This window comes from Oncorhynchus kisutch, linkage group LG16 (genome assembly GCF_002021735.2).
Source record: "Oncorhynchus kisutch isolate 150728-3 linkage group LG16, Okis_V2, whole genome shotgun sequence".
Classification (NCBI taxonomy): Eukaryota; Metazoa; Chordata; class Actinopteri; order Salmoniformes; family Salmonidae; genus Oncorhynchus; species Oncorhynchus kisutch.
Window position 1 is genome coordinate 2,099,298 of NC_034189.2, and position 17,730 is coordinate 2,117,027.

General features: G+C 40.2%; 1 protein-coding gene across 3 annotated transcripts in view; it reads left to right on the forward strand.

Moving 5' to 3' along the window:
- The window catches only part of LOC116353896 (Fc receptor-like protein 5), a 40,128-nt gene extending 23,920 nt beyond the window's left edge, over window positions 1-16,208 (forward strand). The window contains exons 4-11 of one of the 3 annotated variants that reach the window (XM_031791554.1): window positions 2,223-2,498; window positions 5,407-5,649; window positions 5,861-6,094; window positions 6,304-6,360; window positions 10,491-10,565; window positions 10,676-10,733; window positions 12,108-12,150; window positions 15,604-16,208. In XM_031791554.1, the coding sequence (XP_031647414.1) occupies window positions 2,223-2,498; window positions 5,407-5,649; window positions 5,861-6,094; window positions 6,304-6,360; window positions 10,491-10,565; window positions 10,676-10,733; window positions 12,108-12,111 (947 nt within the window). In that variant the 3' untranslated portion in view covers window positions 12,112-12,150; window positions 15,604-16,208. Of the gene's footprint in view, window positions 1-2,222; window positions 2,499-5,406; window positions 5,650-5,856; window positions 6,095-6,303; window positions 6,361-10,490; window positions 10,566-10,675; window positions 10,734-12,107; window positions 12,151-15,603 lie in introns of those variants that run through there. The other 2 variants (XM_031791555.1, XR_004203260.1) reach the window with 2 other exon arrangements.
- Window positions 16,209-17,730: the final 1,522 nt, after the last annotated feature.

The following is a 17,730-nucleotide window of genomic DNA, read 5'->3' on the forward strand; positions in this document are numbered from 1 at the left end:
TCTATATTATATACAGCTGGAGCTGTGATCCTGGATAGTCCTGTTTATATATTGTGATTATATATTATATACAGCTGGAGCTGTGATCCTGGAGAGACCTGTTTATATATGATGTTTATATATGATATACAGCTGGAGCTGTGATCCTGGAGAGACCTGTTTATATATTATATACAGCTGGAGCTGTGATCATGGAGAGACCTGTTTATATATGATGTTTATATATTATATACAGCTGGAGCTGTGATCCTGGAGAGACCTGTTTATATATTATATACAGCTGGAGCTGTGATCCTGGAGAGACCTGTTTATACATTAAATACAGCTGGAGCTGTGATCCTGGAGAGACCTGTTTATATATGATGTTTATATATTATATACAGCTGGTGCTGTGATCCTGGAGAGACCTGTTTATACATGATGTTTATATATTATATACAGCTGGAGCTGTGATCCTGGAGAGACCTGTTTATATATGATGTTTATATATTATATACAGCTGGAGCTGTGATCCTGGAGAGACCTGTTTATATATGATGTTTATATATTATATACAGCTGGAGCTGTGATCCTGGAGAGACCTGGTTATATATGATGTTTATATATTATATACAGCTGGAGCTGTGATCCTGGAGAGACCTGTTTATACATGATGTTTATATATTATATACAGCTGGAGCTGTGATCCTGGAGAGACCTGTTTATATATTATATACAGCTGGAGCTGTGATCCTGGAGAGACCTATTTATATATTATATACAGCTGAAGCTGTGATCCTGGAGAGTCCTGTTTATATATGATGTTTATATATTATATACAGCTGGAGCTGTGGTCCTGGAGAGACCTATTTATATATTATATACAGCTGGAGCTGTGATCCTGGAGTGACCTGTTTATATGTTATATACAGCTGGAGCTGTGATCCTGGAGAGACCTGTTTATATATGATGTTTATATATTATATACAGCTGGAGCTGTGATCCTGGAGAGGCCTGTTTATATATTATATACAGCTGGAGCTGTGATCCTGGAGAGACCTGTTTATATATGATGTTTATATATTATATACAGCTGGAGCTGTGATCCTGGAGAGACCTGTTTATATATTATAAACAGAAGGAGCTGTGATCCTGGAGAGACCTGTTTATATATTATATACAGCTGGTGCTGTGATCCTGGAGAGACCTGTTTATATATGATGTTTATATATTATATACAGCTGGAGCTGTGATCCTGGAGAGACCTGTTTATATATGATGTTTATATATTATGTACAGCTGATGCTGTGATCCTGGAGAGATCTGACAAAGGGTAGAAAGGGTCTAATTGAATCTGGTGTAGAACAAAGTTTAACTCAGATGTGATACTGTCACGCCCTCCGTCGGTTCCTCTCCTAGTTCGGGCGGTGTTCTGTGGTCGACGTCACCGATCTTCTAGCCATCGTCGATCCACCTTTCATCTTCCATTTGTTTTGTCTTGTTTTCCCACACATCTGGTTTACATTCCCTCATTACTTGTCTTGTATATAACTCTCTGTTAACCCCATGTCTGTGTGTGAAATAGATTAATGTCAGGGTGGCACGCTTCCGGCTGGTTTGCGCCAGGTTTTGTTTTTTAACCCCTGCTCTGTGGTTGCAGGTATTTTGTACAAACCCCTGCTTTGTGTGCTGCCTCACTTGTTCTTTGGTGCATTTGTTTTCGCAACTCGTTCCGTTCAAATGAATTGCCTCAGTAAAGTGCTTTGTCCACTCATCTCTGCTCTCCTGTGCCAGCTCCACCCACCGCTTTGACATACAGACTCTGGAATATATTACAATTCGTTTTAATGACTATAACCTAAGTGTAACTTCGGACTTCAACTGTACAACACAAGGCCAATTAACAAGTTACAGCTCTGAAATACTACTTGATACTTGATTGGTTCATACTTAAAGACCTGCAAATACAGTAGACAGAGCTTGAAGAGTTTTGAAAATAATAATAGGAAAATATTGCACAATCCTGAGAGACATACCCAAGAAGACTCACAGTTTATTATTACTGCCAAATGTGTTTGTAATATGGGCTCAGAGAGCTGAATCATTTTGCAATGACTATAATCAGACTGACCCTCTCTCTGTCTCTCTCTTCTCTCTCTCTCTTTCTATGTGTCTCTCTCTCTCTCCCTCTCCCTATCTCTCTCTTTTCTCTCTCTGTGTGTCTCTCTATCTCTCTTTCTCAGTTCTCTCTAATCAAGCGTCTCTGATTGTCAGTCCTGACACATCTCAGTTCTTTAAATATGAGTCTGTCTCTCTAAGCTGTGAGGTTCTTGGGAATTCTGCTGGATGGAGACTGAAGAGATACACAGTCTCTGGGGAGCGTTCAGATTGTGGAGGAAACTGGGGAAAACCACAAGGTTCTTCATGCATCGTGTCACTAATACCATCACACAGTGGAGTGTACTGGTGTGAGTCTGGGTCTGGAGAACACAGCAATGCTGTCAACATCACAGTACATGGTATGTATACTCATACTCTCATACTCTGGACCTAGTTTTGTCCCATGGAATAAATGTTGTGGATCTTAATGTTTTTTTGATTCCTTGATGTCCTTCCAGATTCCCTATGTCTACCCAAGGACGCCAGAGGACAAAAATCAGTTAACCACCTAACTGAGGAACTCAATTTAACCTTGCGCAATACCCTAGATGCAGTTGCACCCCTAAAAACTAAAAGCATTTCTCATAAGAAACTAGATCCCTGGTACACAGAAAATACCCGAGCCCTGAAGCAAGCTTCCAGAAAATTGGAACGGAAATGGCGCCCCACCAAACTGGAAGTCTTCCGACTAGCTTGGAAAGACAGTACCGTGCAGTATCGAAGAGCCCTTACTGCTGCTCGATCATCCTATTTTTTGATTATTAGAAAGCAAATTACGGACTCTTCTTTAAATCTGCGTATTCCTTCAAAGCTCAGTTGTCCTGGTTGTCCAGTTGTCTGCACAACTCTGCCAGGACCTAGGATCAAGAGAGACGCTCAAGTGTTTTAGTACTATATCTCTTGACACAATGATGAAAATAATCATGGCCTCTAAACGTTCAAGCTGCATACTGGACCCTATTCCAACTAAACTACTGAAAGAGCTGCTTCCTGTGCTTGGCCCTCTTATGTTGAACATAATAAACGGCTCTCTATCCACCGGATGTGTACCAAACTCACTAAAATTGGCAGTAATAAAGCCTCTCTTGAGAAAGCCAAACCTTGACCCAGAAAATATAAAAAACTATCGGCCTATATCGAATCTTCCATTCCTCTCAAAAATTTTAGAGAAGGCTGTTGCGCAGCAACTCACTGCCTTCCTGAAGACAAACAATGTATACGAAATGCTTCAGTCTGGTTTTAGACCCCATCATAGCACTGAGACTGCACTTGTGAAGGTGGTAAATGACCTTTTAATGGCATCAGACCGAGGCTCTGCATCTGTCCTTGTGCTCCTAGACCTTAGTGCTGCTTTTGATTCCATTGATCACCACATTCTTTTGGAGAGATTGGAAACCCAAATTGGTCTACAAGGACAAGTTCTGGCCTGGTTTAGATCTTATCTGTCGGAAAGATATCAGTTTGTCTCTGTGAATGGTTTGTCCTCTGACAAATCAACTGTAAATTTCGGTGTTCCTCAAGGTTCCGTTTCAGGCCCATTATTGTTTTCACTATATATTTTACCTCTTGGGGATGTCATTCGAAAACATAATGTTAACTTTCACTGCTATGCGGATGACACACAGCTGTACATTTCAATGAAACATGGTGAAGCCCCAAAATTGCCCTCGCTAGAAGCATGTATTTCAGACATAAGGAAGTGGATGGCTGCAAACTTTCTACTTTTAAACTCGGACAAAACAGAGATGCTTGTTCTAGGTCCCAAGAAACAAAGAGATCTTCTGTTGAATCTGACAATTAATCTTAATGGTTGTACAGTCGTCTCAAATAAAACCGTGAAGGACCTCGGCGTTACTCTGGACCCTGATCTCTCTTTTGAAGAACATATCAAGACCATTTCAAGGACAGCTTTTTTCCATCTACGTAACATTGCAAAAATCAGAAACTTTCTGTCCAAAAATGATGCAGAAAAATTCATCCATGCTTTTGTCACGTCTAGGTTAGACTACTGCAATGCTCTACTTTCCGGCTACCCATATAAAGCACTAAATAAACTTCAGTTAGTGCTAAACACGGCTGCTAGAATCTTGACTAGAACCAAAAAATTTGATCATATTACTCCAGTGCTAGCCTCCCTACACTGGCTTCCTGTCAAGGCAAGGGCTGATTTCAAGGTTTTAATGCTAACCTACAAAGCATTACATGGGCTTGCTCCTACCCATCTTTCCGATTTGGTCCTGCTGTACATACCTACACGTACGCTACGGTCACAGGACGCAGGCCTCCTAATTGTCCCTGCCGTGGTCTTCCTGTCTGGGTTGGCGCCCCCCTTGGGTTGTGCCATGGCAGAGATCTTTGTGGGCTATACTCTGTCTTTTCTCAGGATGGTAAGTTGGTGATTGAAGATATCCCTCCAGTGGTGTGGGGGCTGTGCTTTGGCAAAGTGGGTGGGGTTATATCCTGCCTGTTTGGCCCTGTCCAGGGGTATCATCGGATGGGGCCACAGTGTCTCCTGACCCCTCCTGTCTCATTTAGGGCAGTAAACCCCTACGTAGACTAGGTTTTATCCTAAACATTTTAGGTTAAACCCCTATGTAGACTCTAGGTTAAACCCCTATTTAGACTCTAGGTTAAACCCCTATGTAAGGGCTGATTTCAAGGTTTTACTGCTAACCTACAAAGCATTACATGGGCTTGCTCCTACCTATCTCTCTGATTTGGTCCTGCCGTACATACCTACACGTACGCTACGGTCACAAGACGCAGGCCTCCTAATTGTCCCTAGAATTTCTAAGCAAACAGCTGGAGGCAGGGCTTTCTCCTATAGAGCTCCATTTTTATGGAACGGTCTGCCTACCCATGTCAGAGACGCAAACTCGGTCTCAACCTTTAAGTCTTTACTGAAGACTCATCTCTTCAGTGGGTCATATGATGTGGGTCATATGATTGAGTGTAGTCTGGCCCAGGAGTGGGAGGGTGAACGGAAAGGCTCTGGAGCAACGAACCACCCTTGCTGTCTCTGCCTGGCTGGTTCCCCTCTTTCCACTGGGATTCTCTGCCTCTAACCCTATTACAGGGGCTGAGTCACTGGCTTACTGGGGCTCTCTCATACCGTCCCTGGGAGGGGGTGCGTCACCTGAGTGGGTTGAGTCACTCATGTGGTCATCCTGTCTGGGTTGGCGCCCCCCCTTGGGTTGTGCCGTGGCGGAGACTCCTTGTGATCCTGGAAAGACCTGTTTATATATGATGTTTATATATTATATACAGCTGGTGCTGTGATCCTGGAGAGCCCTGCCCTTCCTGTGACTGAGGGAGATTCTGTGACTCTGCGCTGCAGATATCAGGGAACTCCCTCTGACCTCACAGCTGTTTTCTACAAAGATGGATCCCTCATCAGGGCTGTGACTACAGGAGAGATGACCATCCCTGCAGTATCCAAGTCAGATGAAGGACTCTACAAGTGTACCAACTCTGAAGGAGAATCACCAGAGAGCTTGATGACTGTGACAGGTGAGACATTGTAATCTCTAGAAGTAATACAATATAATAATGTCTAAGATAATATAATTACAATATGGCATATTATTACATATTATATAATATATTATATTATATATTATAATTATATTATAATATAATTATAATAATTGTCTCTTGTTCTTTTAAACAGCTTGTTTATAACTATTTACTATGTTGTTTTCTATTGTGTTTTTCAAGCTAGGGGCTCTACCCCATCCTCCTCCCCTCCCTCCTCCTCTCCTCCCTCCTCCTCCCCCCCCCCCCTCTCTCCTCCTCTCTCTGTCTGTCTCTGGGTTGGTGGCTGCTCTCTCCATCTCTCTGATCATTCTACTGGTCCTGTTCTGCAAGAGGAACAAAGATGTAGCAGCTGAACCCAGAGATGTTACGTATGCTGACGTTAGAATCATACAGGACCCAGAACCCAGGAGAAGGAGAGGTACACACACACACACACACACACACACACACACACACACACACACACACACACACACACACACACACACACACACACACACACACACACACACACACACACACACACACACACACACACACACATGCACACACACACACACAAACACACACATGCACACACACACACAGTACAATGTCTTCATGTCTTTAACCCATTGTCTCCTCCAGAGAAGTCTCCAGGAGCTGATGCAGTCTACTCTGCAGTGAAGACCTCCAACACCACAGGTACTGTCGTACTGTATAACACTATAACACCACAGGTACTGTAATACTGTATAACACTATAACACCACAGGCACTGTAATACTGTATAACACTATAACACCACAGGTACTGTAATACTGTATAACACTATAAAACCACAGGTACTGTAGAACTGTATAACACCACAGGTACTGTAATGCTGTATAACACTATAATACCACAGGTACTGTAATACTGTATAAAACCACAGGTACTGTAGTACTGTATAACACTATAACACCACAGGTACTGTAATACTGTATAACATTATAACACCACAGGTACTGTAATACTGTATAACACTATAACACCACAAGTACTGTAGTACTGTATAACACTATAACACCACAGGTACTGTAATACTGTATAACATTATAACACCACAGGTACTGTAATACTGTATAACACTATAACACCACAGGTACTATAATACTGTATAACACTATAACACCACAGGCACTGTAATACTGTATAACACTATAACACCACAGGTACTGTAGTACTGTATAACACCACAGGTACTGTAGTACTGTATAAAACCACAGGTACTGTAATGCTGTATAACACTATAATACCACAGGTACTGTAATACTGTATAAAACCACAGGTACTGTAGTACTGTATAACACTATAAAACCACAGTTACTGTAGTACTGTATAACACTATAACACCACAGGTACTGTAGTACTTAATAACACTAACACCACAGGTACTGTAATACTGTATAAAACCACAGGTACTGTAGTACTGTATAACACTATAACACCACAGGTACTGTAATACCGTACAACACTATAACACCACAGGTACTGTAATACTGTATAACACTATACCACCACAGGTACTGTAATACTGTATAACACCACATGTACTGTAGTACTGTATAACACTATAACACCACAGGTACTGTAGTACTTAATAACACTATAACACCACAGGTACTGTAATACTGTATAAAACCACAGGTACTGTAGAACTGTATAACACTATAACACCACAGGTACTGTAATACCGTACAACACTATAACACCACAGGTACTGTAATACTGTATAACACTATAACACCACAGGTACTGTAATACTGTATAAAACCACAGGTACTGTAGTACTGTATAACACTATAACACCACAGGTACTGTAATACTGTATAAAACCACAGGTACTGTAGTACTGTATAAAACTATAACACCACAGGTACTGTAATACCGTACAACACCACAGGTACTGTAATACTGTATAACACTATACCACCACAGGTACTGTAGTACTTTATAACATTATAACACCACAGGTATTGTAGTACTGAATAACACTATAACACCACAGGTACTGTAATACTGTATAACACTATAACACCACAGGTACTGTAGTACTGTATAACACTATAACACCACAGGTACTGTAATACCGTACAATACCACAGGTACTGTATTACTGTATAACACTATAACACCACAGGTACTGTAATACTGAATAACACTATAACACCACAGGTACTGTAATACTGTATAACACTATAACACCAAAGGTACTGTAATACTGTATAACACCACAGGTACTGTAATACCGTACAATACCACAGGTACTGTATTACTGTATAACACTATAACACCACAGGTACTGTAATACTGAATAACACTATAACACCACAGGTACTGTAATACTGTATAACACTATAACACCAAAGGTACTGTAATACTGTATAACACCACAGGTACTGTAATACTGAATAACACTATAACACCACAGGTACTGTAATACTGTATAACACTATAACACCAAAGGTACTGTAAATCTGTATAACACCACAGGTACTGTAATACTGTATAACACCACAGGTACTGTAGTACTGTATAACACTATAACACCACAGGTACTGTAATACTGTATAACACCACAGGTACTGTAATACTGTATAACACCACAGGTACTGTAGTACTGTATAACACTATAACACCACAGGTACTGTAATACCGTACAACATTATAACACCACAGGTACTGTAATACTGTATACCACTATACCACCACAGGTACTGTAATACTGTATAACACCACAGGTACTGTAATACTGTATAAAACCACAGGTACTGTAGTACTGTATAACACTATAACACCACAGGTACTGTAATACTGTATAAAACCACAGGTACTGTAGTACTGTATAAAACTATAACGCCACAGGTACTGTAATACCGTACAACACCACAGGTACTGTAATACTGTATAACACTATACCACCACAGGTACTGTAGTACTGTATAACATTATAACACCACAGGTATTGTAGTACTGAATAACACTATAACACCACAGGTACTGTAATACTGTATAACACTATAACACCACAGGTACTGTAGTACTGTATAACACTATAACACCACAGGTACTGTAGTACTGAATAACAATATAACACCACAGGTACTGTAATACCGTACAATACCACAGGTACTGTATTACTGTATAACACTATAACACCACAGGTACTGTAATACTGAATAACACTATAACACCAAAGGTACTGTAATACTGTATAACACTATAACACCAAAGGTACTGTAATACTGTATAACACCACAGGTACTGTACTACCGTACAATACCACAGGTACTGTATTACTGTATAACACTATAACACCACAGGTACTGTAATACTGAATAACACTATAACACCACAGGTACTGTAATACTGTATAACACTATAACACCAAAGGTACTGTAATACTGTATAAAACCACAGGTACTGTAATACTGAATAACACTATAACACCACAGGTACTGTAATACTGTATAACACTATAACACCAAAGTTACTGTAATACTGCATAACACTATAACACCACAGGTACTGTAATACTGTATAACACCACAGGTACTGTAATACTGTATAACACCACAGGTACTGTAGTACTGTATAACACTATAACACCACAGGTACTGTAATACTGCATAACACTATAACACCACAGGTACTGTAATACTGTATAACACCACAGGTACTGTAATACTGTATAACACCACAGGTACTGTAGTACTGTATAACACTATAACACCACAGGTACTGTAATACTGTATAACACTATAACACCACAGGTACTGTAATACTGTAAAACACCACAGGTACTGTAATACTGTATAACACCACAGGTACTGTAATACTGTATAACACCACAGGTACTTTAGTACTGTATAACACTATAACATCACAGGTACTGTAATACTGTATAACACTATAACACCACAGGCACTGTAATACTGTATAACACTATAACAACACAGGTACTGTAATACTGTAAACTCTATAACACCACAGGTACTGTAATACTGTATAACACCACAGGTACTGTAATACTGTACAGCACCATAACACCACAGGTACTGTAATACTGTGTAACACTATAACACCACAGGTACTTGTAATACTGTATAACACTCCAACATACAGCTGGTCCAGTCTGTTAATATCCTCTGTCTCTCCTGTGTTTAGTTCCAGGTGGATCTGGTCCAGTCTGTGTTAATTTCCTCTCTCTCTCCTGTGTTTAGTTCCAGGTGGATCTGGTCCAGTCTGTGTTAATATCCTCTCTCTCTCTCCTGTGTTTAGTTCCAGGTGGATCTGGTCCAGTCTGTGTTAATTTCCTCTCTCTCTCCTGTGTTTAGTTCCAGGTGGATCTGGTCCAGTCTGTGTTAATATCCTCTCTCTCTCTCCTGTGTTTAGTTCCAGGTGGATCTGGTCCAGTCTGTGTTAATTTCCTCTCTCTCTCCTGTGTTTAGTTCCAGGTGGATCTGGTCCAGTCTGTGTTAATATCCTCTCTCTCTCCTGTGTTTTGTTCCAGGTGGATCTGGTCCAGTCTGTGTTAATATCCTCTCTCTCTCCTGTGTTTAGTTCCAGGTGGATCTGGTCCAGTCTGTGTTAATATCCTCTCTCTCTCCTGTGTTTAGTTCCAGGTGGATCTGGTCAAGTCAGTGTTAATACCCTCTCTCTCTCCTGTCTTTAGTACCAGGTGGATCTGGTCCAGTCTGTATTAATATCCTCTCTCTCTCCTGTGTTTAGTTCCAGGTAGATCTGGTCCAGTCTGTGTTAATATCCTCTCTCTCTCCTGTGTTTTGTTCCAGGTGGATCTGGTCCAGGTGATGTGACCTATGCTGACATCAACCACACAGAGAAGAGACAACACAACAGGAGGAGAGGTAGGAAGAAGGGAGAGACCAACAACACTCCCCTCATCTTTCTGAAGTAAATCATATGTATTTACTGTGTTTTTAACAATAGTTGTGTCCTGTTTATGTGTTTCTTTCAGAGAACGTTGTTCCAGACCCTGTCTACTCAGCAGTGAAGACAGACAGACAGAGATACAGGTCAGAAGGACGTTCCAGACCATGTCTACTTTTTTGTGTGCATGTGTACCTTACTTGTTGGTCTGAATTTACAAATGAAGCACTGTGTATAGTGTAGATAATCATTGTATCATATAAACAGCTGTGTTTTCTAGAACCAAAAATATAGTTGTTTTAGCTCTAAATACGCAAAAATAAAACTTAAGAACGGGAAACATAGAAATAGCTCACAAAGAACAGATCTACCGCGACTTAAATTTGCTTTAAAGTAGTATGACAGATCTATAACACATTTCTATGTGGATTTTGTTGGGTCGCTCAAAAAGTTACATATTGCCAGTTTAACCTGTTGCAACGAGCAATCCCGTATCCGGGATCTTAAGTATAGCCTCAAGCTCATTAGCATAACGCAACGTTAACTATTCATGAAAATCGCAAATGAAATGAAATAAATATATTGGCTCTCAAGCTTAGCCTTTTGTTAACAACACTGTCATCTCAGATTTTCAAAATATGCTTTAACCAAAGCTACACAAGCATTTGTGTAAGAGTATTGATAGCTAGCATAGCATTAAGCCTAGCATTCAGCAGGCAACATTTTCACAAAAACAAGAAAAGCATTCAAATAAAATCATTTACCTTTGAAGAACTTCGGATGTTTTCAATGAGGGGACTCTCAGTTAGATAGCAAATGTTCAGTTTTTCCAAAAGATTATTTGTGTAGGAGAAATTGCTCCGTTTTGTTCATCACGTTTGGCTGAGAAAAAAAAACGAAAATTCAGTCATCAAAACGCCAAACTTTTTTCCAAATTAACTCCATAATATCGACAGAAACATGGCAAATGTTGTTTAGAATCAATCCTCAAGGTGTTTTTCACATATCTATTCGATGATAAGTCATTCATGGCAGTTTGGTTTCTCCTCTAAACCACATGGGAAAATGCATGCAGCTGGAGATTACGCAATAATTTCGAAGGAGGACACCAAGCAGACACCTGGTAAATGTAGTCTCTTATGGTCAATCTTCCAATGATATGCCTACAAATACGTCACAATGCTGCAGACACCTTGGGGAAACGACAGAAAGTGTAGGCCCATTCCTTGCGCATTGGAGGAATTGGAACAAAGCGCCTCCAAAATCTGGGGCATTTCCTGTTTGAAATTTCATCTTGGTTTTGCCTGTAGCATCAGTTCTGTGGCACTCACAGACAATATCGTTGCAGTTTTGGAAACCTAAGAGTGTTTTCTTTCCAAAGCTGTCAATTATATGCATAGTCAAGCATCTTTTCGTGACAAAATATCTTGTTTAAAACGGGAACGTTTTTCATCCCAAAAATGTAATAGCGCCCCCTAATGCATAACTGGTTTAACAAATGTAATCTGTGTGAACTTTAGGTAGAGCTGTATCTGGATACAGGGACGTAACGTACAGACTGAGGTAGGTCCAGATCACTGTATCACTAACCCTAATGTAAAGACTGAGGTAGGTCCAGATCACTGTATCACTAACCCTAATGTAAAGACTGAGGTAGGTCCAGATCACTGTATCACTAACCCTAATGTACAGACTGAGGTAGGTCCCGATCACTGTATTACTACCTAACTTCAACCCTAACCGTAACTTCAACCCTAACCGTAACTTCAACCCTAACCGTAACTTCAGATCTAACCCCAACTTCAAATCTAACCCCAACTTCAAATCTAACCCCAACTTCAACCTTAACTTCAAAATGAAGTGTTTAATATGTATCATGTTGTTTTTGTTATGAATGATGTAGCGTGTTGTGTTATGAATGATGTATCATTTGTGTTTGTTATGAATGATGTAGCATGTTGTGTTATGAATGATGTAGCATGTTGTGTTATGAATGATGTAGCATGTTGTGTTATGAATGATGTAGCATGTTGTGTTATGAATGATGTATCATTTGTGTTTGTTATGAATGATGTATCATTTGTGTTATGAATGATGTAGCATGTTGTGTTATGAATGATGTAGCATGTTGTGTTTGTTATGAATGATGTAGCATGTTGTGTTTGTTATGAATGATGTAGCATGTTGTGTTATGAATGATGTAGCATGTTGTGTTTGTTATGAATGATGTAGCATGTTGTGTTATGAATGATGTAGCATGTTGTGTTTGTTATGAATGATGTAGCATGTTGTGTTTGTTAATGATGTAGCATGTTGTGTTATGAAGAATGTAGCATGTTGTGTTATGAATGATGTAGCATGTTGTGTTTGTTAATAATGTAGCATGTTGTACCATCTCTTCTGAACTTGTCTGTCTGTCTCACTTTCACACCCAGAGGATGTGTATCTGAGAGTCAAACACACAAGCCACTACACCCAGAGGCCTAGCTGGTAGCATTTAGCATTGTGATGTTGTATTGTGTGTTACATGTCTGCATAAGAGAGATAGAGAGAGAGGTACAGTTGAAGTCGGAAGTTTACATATACCTTATCCAAATACATTTGCAGCAGACTCTCTTCTCTTGAAGTAGTGAGTCATTTAACAGACTCTCTAATCCAGAGAGACTTACAGTAGAGAGAAATTTAACAGACTCTTCTCTTACAGTAGAGAGTCATTTAACAGACTCTCTTCTCTTACAGTAGAGAGTCATTTAACAGACTCTTCTCTTACAGTAGTGAGTCATTTAACAGACTCTCTTCTCTTACAGTAGGGAGTCATTTAACAGACTCTTCTCTTACAGTAGTGAGTCATGTAGCAGACTCTCTTCTCTTACAGTAGGGAGTCATTTAACAGACTCTCTAGTCCAGAGAGACTTACAGTAGAGAGTCATTAAACAGACTATTCTCTTACAGTAGTGAGTCATTTAACAGACTCTCTTATCTTACAGTAGGGAGTCATTTAACAGACTCTTCTCTTACAGTAGGGAGTCATTTAACAGACTCTTCTCTTACAGTAGAGAGTCATTTAACAGACTCTTCTCTTATAGTAGTGAGTCATTTAACAGACTCTCTTCTCTAGAAGTTGTGAGTCATTTAACAGACTCTCTAGTCCAGTGAGACTTACAGTCGAGAGCGGCTATATTTTTGTATTTTTCCAAGCACCAACTGAGCCACAGAGGACACAGACACACAAACTGAGCCACACACACAGACACACATGCAGAGAAACAAAAACACACACAAACACACACACAGAGACCCACACAGACCCACAGACACCCACACAGACACACAGACACACACAAACACAAAAAGATGCACATGTACCTTCCTGTTCTGTCCGTCTGCCTCCCCCTCCTCCTCTATGTTGCTGCAGCAACAGGGTCTATTTTAGTCTCCATGGGAACCTACACATTCTGATTGATGTGCATTCAGAGTTCTAAACACTTAAAACACCAGTCAAACACATGGTTGAATCAGTCATTATAATTGGACTGTATGTTGGGCTGTATAATGTATCTAACTACACATTAAACACTGAGACCTGTTGGCGTGTATAAATGTATCTAGCTACACATTAAACACTGATACCTGTTGGGGTGCATACATGTATCTAATTACACATTAAAAACTGAGACCTGTTGGGGTGTATAAATGTATCTAAAACATTAAACACTGAGACCTGTTGGGGTGTATAAATGTATCGAACTACACATTAAACACTGAGACCTGTTGGGGTGTATAAATGTATCTAACTACACATTAACCTCAACTGACTCCCCACCCCGCATGCGGGAGCGTAATCATCGCCTGACACTAATTAGCATAACGTATCGGACATAAATATCCCTAGAAAATATTCCTATTCATGAAAATCACAAATGAAATATATTGAGACACAGCTTAGCCTTTTGTTAATCACCCTGTCTTCTCAGATTTTCAAAATATGCTTTACAGCCAAAGATAGACAAGCATTTGTGTAAGTTTATCAATGCCTAGCATAGCATTATGACCCTGGCAGCAGCAGGCAACCTTGTCACGAAAATCAGAAAAGCAATCAAATTCAATCGTTTACCTTTGATGAACTTCGGATGTTTTCACTCACGAGACTCCCACGTAGATAGCTAAAGTTTTTTCCCAAAAGATCATTTTTGTAGGCGAAATAGCTCCGTTTGTTCTTCACGTTTGGCTGAGAAATCGACCGGAAATTGCGGTCACGACAACGCTGATTTTTTTCTCTCCAAATTAGCACCATAATATCGACAGAAACACGGCAAACGTTGTTTCGAATCAGCCCTCAAGGTGTTTTTCAAATATCTATTCGATAATATATCCACTGGGACAATTGGTTTCTCAGTAGAAGCGATTGGAATAATGGCTACCTCTGTACTTTACACAAGATTTTCTCCGGGAGCATCATGTGACCACTTGCGCAATGTAGCCCACTACGGCTATTCTTCAACATAAATGCATAAAACTATGTCACAATGCTGTAGACACCTTGGGGAATACGTAGAAAGCGTAAGCTTGTTCGTAGCAGATTCACAGCTCTATAGGGACTCATGGCACGCAGCGCTTTTAAAATATGGGGCACTTCCGGAATGGATTTTTCTCAGGCTTTCGCCTGCAACATCAGTTCTGTTATACTCACAGACAATATCTTTACAGCTTTGGAAACGTTGGAGTGTTTTCTATCCAAAGCTGTCAATTATATGCATATCTAGCATCTTGTCCTGACAAAATATCCCGTTTAAAACGGGAACATTTTTTTCCCAAAAATGAAAATAGTGCCCCTAGAGTCGGAAGAGGTTAAACACTGAGACCTGTTGGGGTGTATAACTGTATCTAACTACACATTAAACACTGAGACCTGTAGGGGTCTATAACTGTTCCTGTGGTGTTGGAGGTCTTCACTGTATTAGACTGGATCAACTCCTCTGTCCCTCACTCATCTCTCTCTCCTCTCTCTTTACCTAGTGACCCTGTTCATCAGAACGTCATGGTGGATAGAAAAAGATACTTTCTTCAGCAGCGGTGAATAACCACAACCCTGTCAGTCCATCTCTTTACTTCTCCTTTCTCTTATCTTCTCTCTTAATCCTCCCCTTTTCTCACCAACGGACTTATCTTTAGACTCTGCAGCGTTGACCTCCATCAACAGCATCAGCAACAGAGAGGTGTGAAGTTTACACAACACAGTTAGTCAGTTTATCATGTACTTCTCTTTAGACGCTGCAGCCTTGACCTCCATCAACAGAGTTAGAGTTAGTTTATCATGAGAACATACATAAACCACTAACTGGAACAATCAACAACAAGAGTTAGTTTATCATGAGAACATACAGACACCACTGACTGGAACCAGCTGACAGTATCAGTTGTAAAGGTTCATTACTACTAGGAAGGAAAGTTGTAGTGTTTTGTCCATGATGAATGATGTAAAGGCTTCAATGTGTTTTATATTGTAATTGTTTATGTCCAATTGGATATTTCTGTAATGTAATTGTGTGTTTTTATCTTGAGCAACACCAGTGTATGGTTGCCAACATACCGAATAAAGCTTCCTGGACCTCGTGGTTATACGTGTTGTATCCTGACCTGTTCACTAGATGGCAGTGCTCCATGTGTTGTATCCTGGTTTGTCCACTAGATGGCAGTGCTCCATATGTCCACTAGATGGCAGTACTCCATGTGTTGTATCCTAGTTTGTCCATTAGATGGCAGTGCTCCATGATTTGTATCCTGATCCGTCCACTAGATGGTAGTGCTCCATGTGTTGTAATGTAATGGTGTAATGCTGAACACTGTGATACATCTATTACATTCCCTGGCTGCAGACATGGATGATAATTTAAATAGAAGTTGTCCCTAACCACAGATCTAGGATCAGATTACTCTACCAACAATCTGACGCCAGGCTATCAAATCAAATTGTATTGGTCATATGTGCCGATTAAAACAGGTGTAGACCTTTACCGTGAAATGCTTACTTACAAGCCCCTAACCAACAATGTTGAGATACCGTAATTGCTGGACTATTAAGCGCACCTGAATATAAACCCACTGAATTATTAAAAAAGATATCTTTGTACATAAATACGCCGCACATGTCTATAAGCCACCGGTACATTGAAACAAATTAACTTGGTCACTATCTTCCTCCTCCTGTGCACTGAAACCACTGAAATCATCTCCTTCGGTGTCGGAGATGAATAGCCTCAGAATTGCTTCATCCGATGTAGGATCGTTTCCATTGTCGCTCTCGTCACTTTCATCCAGAGGCAAATACCCCTTCAACACGCAGCAGTCCAGCCTTTCGAAACCCGTTGATGATGGTGGATTTTTTGACAATGCTCCACGCTGTCAGGACCCACTGGCGGACTTGACCATAAGTTGCTCTTCGCATGCAGCCCTTTTTAGTGAAGGATTTCTCCCCACTTGTCATCCAAGCCTCCCACTGAACAAGGAGCTCCACCTTAAATGCACGATTTACACTGATGTCGAGTGGCTGCAAATACTTTGGGCCAACTGCTTTTCTTCCCTCTGAAAGCTTTTGTTGTCTTTTTGCACTGAGTCAGTTCCTCACGCTGCTGTTTCCAACGTCTTATCATCGACTCATTAAGGCCAAGCACCTGTGCAGCAGCTCGCTTTCCTTTTCCAACAGCCAGATCGATCGCCTTCAACTTGAAAGCTGCATCATATGCATTTCTCTGTGTCTTTGCCATGATGAGGGTGACAAAATTACTACCGTAATCAGAATGATGGGAAGTTTGAGCGCGCTAGATTTTACGTCATTTTACATTATGTGACGGTGCTCAGTTTTTTGGCGGCATGAATCTTGTGAAAGTGGGAAAAATCCATAAATTAGCCGCGTCATTGTATAAACCGCGAGGTTCAAAGAATAAAATAGCAGCTTATAGTCCAGCGGTAATATTTATTAAATAAACTAAAGTAAAAAAATATATAAAATTTAAAACAAAAAATGACATAACAATAAGGAGGCTATATAAGTGGGTGCCGGTACCAAGTCAATGTGTGGGGATACAGGTTAGACCAGGTCATTTATACTGTAGGTAGGGATAAAGAGACTATGATATATAGATA